The sequence below is a fragment of the Glycine max genome, chromosome 7, assembly GCF_000004515.6.
Source record: "Glycine max cultivar Williams 82 chromosome 7, Glycine_max_v4.0, whole genome shotgun sequence".
In the NCBI taxonomy this organism is placed as follows: Eukaryota; Viridiplantae; Streptophyta; class Magnoliopsida; order Fabales; family Fabaceae; genus Glycine; species Glycine max.
Window position 1 is genome coordinate 38,983,481 of NC_038243.2, and position 11,185 is coordinate 38,994,665.

The 11,185-nt window shown below is 35.7% G+C and overlaps 1 protein-coding gene across 3 annotated transcripts; it reads right to left on the bottom strand.

Moving 5' to 3' along the window:
* Positions 1 to 1,696: 1,696 nt before the first annotated feature.
* On the bottom strand, positions 1,697 to 10,146 carry LOC100809024 (E3 ubiquitin-protein ligase MBR2). Of its 3 annotated transcripts, none has more exons than XM_006583828.4 (6): positions 9,930 to 10,146; positions 3,559 to 5,299; positions 3,113 to 3,163; positions 2,537 to 2,635; positions 2,319 to 2,462; positions 1,697 to 2,122 (listed from the first exon to the last, which is right to left on the bottom strand). In XM_006583828.4, exons 2-6 carry the CDS (start codon positions 5,278 to 5,280, stop codon positions 1,991 to 1,993), a joined length of 2,148 nt encoding a protein of 715 aa, XP_006583891.1. In that variant the 5' UTR covers positions 5,281 to 5,299; positions 9,930 to 10,146; the 3' UTR covers positions 1,697 to 1,990. The 3 variants fall into 3 exon arrangements, with proteins under 3 accessions (XP_006583891.1, XP_003528516.1, XP_040873306.1); XM_003528468.5 differs by having other exon boundaries at positions 3,559 to 5,304; positions 9,930 to 10,130; XM_041017372.1 differs by lacking the exon at positions 9,930 to 10,146 and adding an exon at positions 9,721 to 9,775.
* Between the last annotated feature and the right edge of the window lie 1,039 nt (positions 10,147 to 11,185).

The following is an 11,185-nucleotide window of genomic DNA, read 5'->3' on the forward strand; positions in this document are numbered from 1 at the left end:
TTATTATACGATATCGTAGAGGCATATTCATTTTTACTTTTGAGGGAATCATGGTGGTGTCATGATTCTTATATAGATGGTGGCACCGACTACACAAGTTACAATACGAACGTTATAATATCAAATAAGACAAATCACTATCATGTTTGGAATACACAGATTAAACTACGATTTCACTGATAGAGTGTTCTTAAAAGGTGACAAAGCCAACTTCTAACGTTGCAGAAGCATAAACTTCAAAGCTGAAAAACCAAAAATGGGTGGAGCATTGATTGGCTCAGAAAAGGATATAAAAGACTAATGATTAGGTGCATGCAGTGTTCAAGTATAATTGAATATCTTATCTCATATAAAAACAATTAAAGTGAACCTCTCAATACTACATTATTTTTTTTACAAGGACGCAGTACTACATTATATTTAAGCAATCTATGAATAAATTTGTTTTAATGATCGAAAAAGTTAAACGACTCATTTATTAAAAAAAATTAAATAACTCATTTTTTGTAATTTTTTATTTACACTTAACTTTGTTTCAAATTAAAATATTAATTATTTCTTAATTGATATAATAAAATGATTTTTTTTTTATTTGTAAGAAACTGTATTTTAAAAAAAATCTTCTATATCATATAGGCTTGCTCTTATTAGAAGAAAAAAAATTAACATCATAAAATACCCATAAAAATATCTGCTTTAAAGATGCTCTGACCATGCATTATTTGCGGGCTTGGGGCAAATAAATTAACACCCTAATGTGATTTGGTTCGAGGTGATAAAATAATCATAAAAAATTGCTGCTAAATGTACTTAAGTAAGTCCAAACATGCAGAAATTATAATTAAATTGTTTAATTATCATTTAAAAACAATATCTAAAATTTGGGGATCATATATGTTTGATTAATTATGATCATTTTTCATCTCCCCGCAACACTTTTTTTCTGAGTGACTCTTAATGAATACCATCAATTAAAAGCAAGGTATATTAAAATAATAATAGAATGACTAACAAATATTTTAATATTAAATTTCTAGTTAATGTACTTATATACAGTATCCGCGCACAAGATACTATTCCTTGAAAAGGAATGGTGAAACTATTGATTTTCCTTGTTGTAGATTTACAATTTCCCTTCACAAAAATTTGATTGAAAATTTTCAAATTGACCCCTATCTATTAATTCTCATTGCATTTTAAAAAAATCAAATAATTTTTAAAATATACCTTTTGTCAATTGACAATATTGTTTTATCAAGATTTCCACAAAGATTGCTGCGAAATATAGGCCCGAACGCTTTATGGTGACTCAATCCTTTACAATCTCATTCTTCAAGGATTATTTTTTTTTTCTTACGGGCAATCTTCAACTATTTAAACTTTGGACTAACAATTTCAAAATTTATAATAAAAATAATTAACTTGACATGAATTGCCGATTAAAAATATCAACAAACCAAGAAGTGTTGACCGATGAAATTAAGTATCGACTCTATGTAGCATTGACAATCTTTAAAAACGTAAATAATAAAACTAAGCTTAATTGACAAAAGTTCTGAAAATATTAGAAATACATAAAATGATTTTAACTCATAAAAGTTTTATTTTTTTTCTTTTCCTAAAGGTACTTATTGAAAACTTCATCCAAACAATGCATAAATGAATTAAACACAATAAGACTATCCATTAATCTATATAATCCTCTCAAGTCTCATCAGCCACCAACCTTAGATTTATAATGAAATTTAATAATATCCAAGTGCTTATAGCTTATCTAAACCACATGTAATCATCCATTACAACTGTATAAATGAAACTCTACAATAGTTATAGTTCACCCACCAATGTTTTTTGTTTACTTCTTTTTAGGGGACATGTTATCGTCCCCAATCATGACAAATGAGAGGTCCAGTTCAAAGAAGTTCATAAAGTTTAAAAAATAAAAGAAGCTATAGGTAGAACCAGCTTAAGAGGATAGAGGTTCTCCCTATCAAGTAGCTAAGGCGGTTGTTTTGCAAATAGGGCAGAGGTTCTTCTGCATTAGCCACTGCTTGATGCAGCCACTATGGAACTCATGCCCACAATCCAGTGATCCAACATTCTCTCCATCAGCAAATTCATCCTGCCATCATGAAAGAATAAGAAAAATGCATTACGTATCTAGCTCAGAAGTTACACACACTATTGTATTTGTTTTAATGTTCTCTTTACTTTTGTAGTTTTCCTATCTGAGACATGAAGTTATAAGGTTAACTTGGTGGTTGGAAAGGGGAGTTTGAAGGGTCAAAGGGATAAACTGAGACAGACATTGCTCATACCTGACAGATACAGCAAGGTTCCAAATCAATAGAAGAGTCTGTCATGACAGACACGTAAATTCGTTGTTTCATCAACTTAATAATGATGTCCTCACTCAATCCAGTGCTCACGTCTCCTATACGCTCCTCCAATGCCAACAACTCCTGCAACCCCAGTTAAAGTCAGAAGAAATAAGAGAGCTACTGATGGATGGGAATACCATATATCCCCTTTTTACCTCATAAGACATGTTGTCGACATCAAGGCGCATTTCTCTGTGCCTGTCATGCATTTCAGCCATGCCATGATATAGGAAAGGGTCAAAGAGCATATAATCCTGACATTTCACAAATGTCAAAGGAAAATGTTAAGTCAGTATTTTCAATAGTCTAGAGTATTATTGCAAAATCCAGTGGAACATAGCCTACACAAGCTGGCTTGTGCTTGCTTCAAATGCAAATTTTTCTTTTGCAACATAACTATATGCATAAACAAGTATGCCAATTTGAAGAGAATCATGCACAAAACAAGTTTTATCTAAAAAACATGTAAACAACAATGATCTAATCAGTATTGCAAGAGAAATGGAGTCTACTGTCGCTAAATTGACAATTGCTCACATACTACTAGCCCAACCTTAGTGTCAGTATTATATCCATAGATGAATTTCTCCCTAAGATGAAAGAGAAATACGCACATTGAAAATCCATCAAGTCATTCAAGTGTGATCCAATGATAATACATACTCTAATATTAATTTCACAATACAACAAACTAACATCATAAACTATCACAAGATGTATTAGATTCGAACCTCAGCTCGTAAGTTCTCACCCCTCCGCATTGCCATCAAGACTTGGCGAATCTGGCACACAAAACAATCAGATAATTAGTTCAGGTAGGACAAAGATGGCAGTAAATTTAGCTAATTTGTTGATCAAATTTCACTTTATCGAGATGCTTGTGAGTACTTAGGGGGCTGCCACAAAAAAGCTATTCTGCTGAAAAGTAAACTGAAAAAGGTTATGAGAAAATGAGGCAGCACTAGAAATTAGACAAGCATCAAGACCGTATGTATCATCAAAGAATAATATGAATCTAAAAAATTTGTACTATTTATTCACTTGTGCACATTTCTTGTTTAAATTGTTGATCCTGGCTATATGAGCATATTTTTATAGGAAAATCATCATACCTTCATGGTGTAGCCTTCAAATAATAGTGCAACATATTACGTACAAAGGAAAACAGAAAAGATACCTCAGATATTAGTCGACGTCTCCCCTCATTGTCAAAGGTTAATGCTCGCAGTGAATGGGGACCAGAGAGAACATCACCACCCCTTCTTTCCATCAACAATGCTGTTCTTGCATATGGTTGGTTGCTGCTAGAACCCTGGGTAAATGAAGGAGGACCAGAAGAAGATGGGGCTGAATGGCCATTATGAACACCAGATGCAGAGCTAATTGATGGAAAAAGGGACCAGGGACTGAACTCTGACACACTCTGCATATTTTCTGCTGGGACTTCATGATTAAAAATCCAGCTAGGGTTAGGGGGAGAGTGAACATTTGAACTAGATCCAATCCAGGATGGAGGAGGTACACCTCCAGAATTATTCACATTACCAGATGGTGTATGCCAACCAGTAGGTTCATGTCCTGAAGACGCAGGCACATTCATGGGGTGTTCAGTACTATCTCTTGGAAACATTCTCAAATTAAAATCTTCCCAGACAGCTCTTTCTCCAGAGTTATAAGAAGTTGAAGACCTGGCCCCTCTACGATTGGCAGTTCTGTTCCAAGGAAAAGAATGGATGCGCAAGGCAGGTGATTGGTTCAGAGAAGCACCAGAATTAGCAGATGACACTCCAGCTGTTAACCTCAATTCCAATGAATCATTGATTGAGTGAGAGCCAGGTATTTGATGCAGAGAAGAATGATTATGATGCCTAGCACTCCCTGTTGATGGTAAATTGAGAGGTACAGATTCCTGATGCTGTAGATGGCCCATTCTTCTATCAAAGTTTCTTAGAGGCCTTTCCACATTTTCTGCAATACTTATCAAAGGAAATGCATTGGAAGCTTCTTGTCTCACTTCATTTCTTGCATTCTGAAATAATGGAGGACTAGTAACAGGAATATCTTCTATAGGTGTAGAATCACTTAAGCTGCTAGAAGCATTAAGATCAACAGGGTCAATAGGCCAGCAACCATTACCAGATTGTACAAGAGTGCTTGAGCTTCCTCCAGAGCACAGTTGCCTAGAACTACCTTCAAGAGCCTTTCTCTTGCAGGAAGGACCCCAATTAACTAAAGAAGAACTTGAATTAGCACTATCACCCTGAGCCATGTATCCAGAGCTTTCAGATGAAGCTCCTATGTGATTACAAGAAGCACTGCCAAACAATGTCTTTTCTCTATCTATTCCACTAGTATTGTTGGCATTAACACTACTACCAGCTTCTTTGCCCTTCCCACGATCAGCAGCATTAGTAACATGCCCCATATCTAGACTAATATTCTGGCTAATACGAGTAGAACTGGAACCTTGCAAAAAGGAAGGGTGGACTCTAGATTGATTGCCATGTAGATTAGTATTTGAACTAACAGGAAAAATTACATTATTTGGTTCGAATTGTCTTTCCTCAGACCTGAGACCATCCTCAGTAGCAGCATTATACGAAGAAGACAGCCCATGTTCTGATTTTAGACCTTCATCATTGACTTGGTTGATCAGATTCAGTCTAGAACTAGATTCACCAGTACTCCAGCCATTGAAGCTCTGAACATTATGACCAGTGCCACGTAAACATGCAGTCTCACCAGAAGATCCCCTGTAATCTGACAACCGGAAATCTACTGCATTTTGCACATGATTCAAGGAAGACTGATGACTCATATCAGTGCCACTAGAACTGGGCCCTTGCATCATACTTACAATTGCTGGAAATGATCCAATAGTCCTCCTTTGTCCTTGCATCAGAATCAAGCTATCCCACCTAAACTAATCAACAGGAAAAATATATAAGATTCTCAAATCTCAAGCTATAAGTAAGGTGCACAAGAGTCATATTATATATAACCTATAGATGACAACTACGGCTGTGAAACTTAAGGGTATAGCATGCTTTGCCACAGATATAATTAGAATTTAGCTATGTAATCAATGCAATAAAATGAATGAGGTAAGATATACAAATATTAGAGAGTAAAATAGTTAGCTGAAAAGCCTAAAACTGCTCTAGTAACCCATAAATCAGATAGAGCTAGCCCAGAGAACTCAAACATGCATTTTTCTGGGACAAAATTATTGTTTCAGTGTGATGGTGCAAATACATCCTCAATGGGAGATTTAGACTGAAGAGAAACAAAAAGGAAAATGAACCTTTTACAGGTAGATTGTCACTAAGAAAACCAACTACTCTAATATTATGTTGATTACTGAATATTTCTCGAAGATACCCTTCAGTTAGTTAGCTGGGCCAAGATGAATAGAAGAATTAAGGCATGCTCTTGTCAATGGAATTAATGGAAAATTAATAGAATAAATGGAAAATTTTCTGGACTTTAAATTAGCTGCGTAATTGTACATTTTGTAATTTTTATTCTCTCCTAGGATGATACCACAGCTGGAGGTGTAACTGTTATTCTCTTCTTAATTAGGATGAATGTATATATGTCAGTTAGCTAATATTTTGGGCAGAAAATCATCATGTCAGCTTGTAATTATATTCTATTTATATAAGAATCCTCCAGCAGAACACAGTTTTCAGAGGTTGACATGGTATCAGTCTGGCTTACGGTCCTAACCCAGTCAGAGTTTTTCTCTCTTATTTTTCAACCTAGTTCCAGATTTCACAATTTTTGTCGTTCAGTCTCAGTTCTGTTCTATTTTTATTTTCCAGTCCAGTTTGGTTCTTTGTCATGTCTTCAAAAAAACTAAATGTCTTAATGGTTCGCCTTAATGGCAAGAACTACCTAGCCTGGGCATTCCAGTTCCAGATATTTGGCAAATGAAAAGATCATTGGATCACATTGATGGCAGTGCTTCTGCTCCTGATAAAGACAAACATAAGGATGAACATGCCAAATAAGCGATAAAAGATGCTCAAAAGTCATGGAGTGGGTCATCAGTTCTGTTATTCCCAAAATCATCTTAATAGCTAATATTTTGGGCAAGAATTAGCATGTCAGCTTGTAATTAAATACTATATATATGAGAATTTTCCAGCAGTAGAACACAGATTTCTGGCCTGCTGTTTTCTGAGTTTTGACAGTTATTAATAAGAAAGGTTGAGAGGGAGAGATATCTGTTCATTTGAGAGAATTGGGCCCTTTGGGCATTGGGAGGTGCAGACCCTCCAAGTTCTGCAATGAGGCTCTGTATTCAGGAGGAAAGTCCCTTATTTTTTCAAATAAGATACCAGGTTTCTGTCAACTGGTATCAGAACTCCAATGTTGGAGTTGTGGGTATTAAAACTTAAGCTGATTCCAGAACTCTTAAGCAAAAGGAGCCTGAGCGTGGCTGATTAATGTGTAGTAGTAATTTGAGGCCACAGGAATAACCAAGGAAGAAAATATACAACTGATTGGAAAGCCTATGTGAGGACATGTGCATTTATTTGTGGTTTGGGTGGAAAGGGGACCATCCAAGTGCAACATGGTGGCAATTCTCAAAGAGTTCCAGCTGAGACTTGATCTAGATCTACTAGTGTGGGTCCAAGATGAGGAGCAAGAATCTTAGGTGCTGGAAAATAGCAGAGATGGTCTTGAAATCAAGAACCAGGCTGGGGGAGAAGCAAGCTATACTGTGGAAGCAGAGAATGATGGAAAGTTAGAGCTGACAAATCAAAATGTTGGGAGGAATTCAGGATGAACATGACCATATAGGGTCGATTAGAGACATTAGAGAAGAGTGTCAAAGCTCTATGATGGAGCTTGGAAGAAGATTGGAGGGAAGCAGAGCTTACCCATGGGGAACAATCCAAACAAGGTGAGCTCCACGAAGCACAACTTCTGAAAATTCGAATCAGTGACCTTTGATGGCATGCAAAAGCCAGGGGAATGCAGTGAATGGTAACAGAACCAGAAGTGAGCAAGAGTGAAAGGGAAAATGAAGGATTTAAGCGCAAGAGTCAAAATTTCAATGAGGGAAGAGAATCATGGAAGCAAGAAAACAGAAAGAAAGAGGAAATCTTGAGGACATGAAATAGATGTGGTCAATGAAGACCCTGATCAGCCAATGGAAGAAAATGAACAAATGAAAACCAACAAGCAACACATGGATTGTAATAATCACCTTTTGGGTATCAAATGGAGAGTGAAAGAAAAGGAAAAAATAGTTCTCTTTGTGGGAGTCTTGTGACTGACTTTTGTGGAAGAATTGCAGAAGAAGTGCCTATGGAAATGGTGGCTAGGTTGGAGTAACACAAAGGGAACTCATTTTCAGGCTTGATAGACCAAGCCCAAAGGAGAGTAAGGAAAAGAATTGGAATTCTAGTAGAGGAAATTATTGAGAAGCAAACAGGAAATTACAACAATTGAATTGCTCCCATGTCCCAATGGGCAAAGTCCAGCAAAATAAAGAAGAGGACCTTGGTAATCATCAGCTACGACCATGTGCACTAGTGCAGTTTGCAAGAGAGCCAACTCAGCTAAGGGATCTTCTCGATATAACTATAAAGGCTTTGATGCTCTGTTTCATGACCAACTGGAGTAGGAGGTGGGCTGCAGGGTAAGTTTGACTAAGTCACCAACAATACAGTGAAAAAAAGAGGCGCTAGAGAAGCAAGGGCATTCCCGTGTTTGACCCTGGAGTAGGAGGTACCTGCAGGGTAAGTTTGACTAAGTCGTCATCATTGTTTTAAATATCGGTCCACAACCGCAATTGCGGCCACAACGTCAAGGTATTTCGACTCACCACAACCGCATTGCGGCCGCATCAGCTGCATTTTCCCGCAATTGCCCAAAAGGTGAAGGTTTTCTGACTCACCACAACAACAATTTAAAACCATGGTCATCATGCTTCAATCAATTAGAACTTCAGGGGGACTTTATTTCAGGCAGCAGCCACAAGATGTTCACCTTGAGGACAAGGTGAAACTTTAGGAGAGGAGTATTCACAGATATCCATCAGTTAGTTAGCTACATACTCTAGTTACTTGCGCCAAGATGTTAAACATTAAAGTGTGTTGCCTATAAATAAGAAGAGGGGTTGAGATATTTGATCATTGTGAGATAATCAAGGCTCTTGAGCATTGGAATGTGCAGACCCTTGAAGTTTTGCAAGTGAGACACTGTATTCAAGGGAGAAATCCTGTATTCTTTCTAATAGGATGCCAGTTTTCTGTCAATTTCCAAGACAATTTTACACCCCTCATTCATTCCAAGCAGACAGCCATAATAAACTGGCAGGTTCCTCACTGATACGTGCCAAGTATCCACAAAGTCACAAAAAGACAGGAGCAAAATAAATAGAGAAATTGCCAACTTTAAATTCATTGACAACTATTGGATTCTTGATAAGTGGTTAAAAAAGACATGACTAGAAGCCAGTGTTATGAAATTTACGGTAGAGGCAGAAGGAAAATGTCAACTTTTTTTTGGGCGGTTATATAGAAGATGCAAGCACGTGGGGAGGATAGGGAGAAAGGTGGCCTCATGGAGGACTAAACCTCTGAAATCAACGTCACCAGAGCCTTAAAGACTTGGGCAGATTGGGAGACAAGTTCAGAGGTAAAATTCGGTAGTCTTGACGACAGATAATCTTACTACAACAGGAGATAGGAAGTGTGCTCAACGAATGTATCTGTTAAGTGGGATGAGTGGAGAAAATTCATCATGCACTCAACTATTTATTAAAAAATCAAATGCTCCAAAATCATAAGCTATTAAGAAATGTCCACCAACCCGTTTACTTCCCGTTGAAAATGTCAAAGAACAAACCATTGCAAAAGCTAAAGCTGTTAGAAGGCCAGGGAATGGTTGTTAATCAGCACCTCAGAAAGTATTAAAATGTACAAAGTCTATCTCAATGTAAAGCTTTTACTTTCCCCTAATTTTCACCCATACCAAGGAGGGTAAAAATTCAACACTCAATGTCTGTACCCTAAGGCACCAAAGCTAAAACACTACATGAGCTTAAAATTAATCAGGTTAAAATGGACGAGGATAAAGATCAACCAGATCATCAAATGAGTGAAACTTCACAATACCCAACCCTACATTCCTAGGATGCAAAATCCACCTAGGAAATCAAAATAAGCCGAATCCAAACTATAAAAAAATTGAAACTTCGATTGAAATTTTTCAGAAACAAAAGGCATGCCTTCGAATCGATTAAAATTTTCAAAAGGGTAGGGTTGAAATTAAAAAAGAAAAGGCGGAAAGAAAGAAATAAGCAAAATTGAGGACAAAAAACCTAATGGGTTGACGCGATCCTCCAACCCCCAAACCCGATAAAAGAGGTGCAAGAACTTGCCAGCAGAAAAACCCAGATTCAGATAACTTTCAAAGCCCCAGAAAACAAAAAGGGATTTTTAGTTTTTTACAACCATAACCACCTTTAGCATAAGCATTAACGAAGGAAATCGAGGTTATTAGAGTTTGGAAATGGAGAAAAATTATTACCAGAAGAAGGGGATCCCTGGATTGATTCAGATGGGTGGTGGGTTTGATTGGGAAGCGTGACGACGATGATGATGATTCTTCCGCTGTTTCAATTACTTTTTCTTCTTTTTTTTCTCTTATTAATTTATTATTATTGAACAGAAGAGGGCAATGAGAACACGACAAGGGAAGAGAAAGAAAGAAACATGAGAGAGAGAAAGGGATTAAAGGGACAGAGTACCTAGCGTACAGTAATCTATAAACACTAATTTAAGTTTTTTTTTTTGTAAGAGAGAGAGAGTGTTTTAATAATAACGACTTTGGGTTCGGGTCTCAACTCAACTGTGAAATTCGTACACGTAGACAGATGCTGCTACGTTGGTTTAATTATGTGTTGCTAGAAAATTAAAAATAATATTATTATTATACCATTACTAATTCTATTATTCCCCTTGATACAGAATATTCTCTCTAATCTTATAGTTTTTCTTTTTCTAAATTATATTTGTGGAAAATACGAGAATTTTGTTTTATTATGATTAATTGTTTATGTTAATACATATTGGTCTCCGGTCTTATTTCTTGCACTCATTAAGATTAAAAGTAAAAGAAGAAATAAAATTTATGAAATACTAGTCGTAGTGTAAAATTTATTTCTTTGTTAATATTTTTATGGGGAAATGGTTTTTAGAAATATGTTAAAAATCATTTATAAAATTATTATTTATGATTTTCCAAAATTTGAAAAATTATTTGTGTTTTAGGGAAGCCAAAAAGGATAAAATCTGAAAAATATTCTATCATGATTTTTTTAAGTTTAGAAAGAAAATAATCCTTAAAAGTCACTATATTTTAAAGGTTATGGTTTGCTTTAAATTATTTCCCACTTTAGATATAAAAAAAATACATTAATTTTATTTGTCATTTTAGTATATTTCTTAAATAAAATAAAAGAACATTAATGGAGTAAGAAATAGTAGAACTAAATAAATTAATTTTAAAAATATTTAATGATTTTCAATTATTGTTTAAAATGATAATTATTTTAAAATAAAATAAATGTTTTGTGTAGAAAAATGAGTGCTTTCATAGAGAGAAAAGGAAACTTAGAGCTCATCATTTTTACTTGAGTCATTAGATGGGGTGGTGAGGTTGTTCACAACAAGATTTCTTTTTCTGACAAATTGTTAGGGCAATAGGCGTCTCTTCTAAAAAGATATCACATTGATTTATTAGCAGGAAGTCGAGAAATATGTTAGCACATTAATGTGGGTATT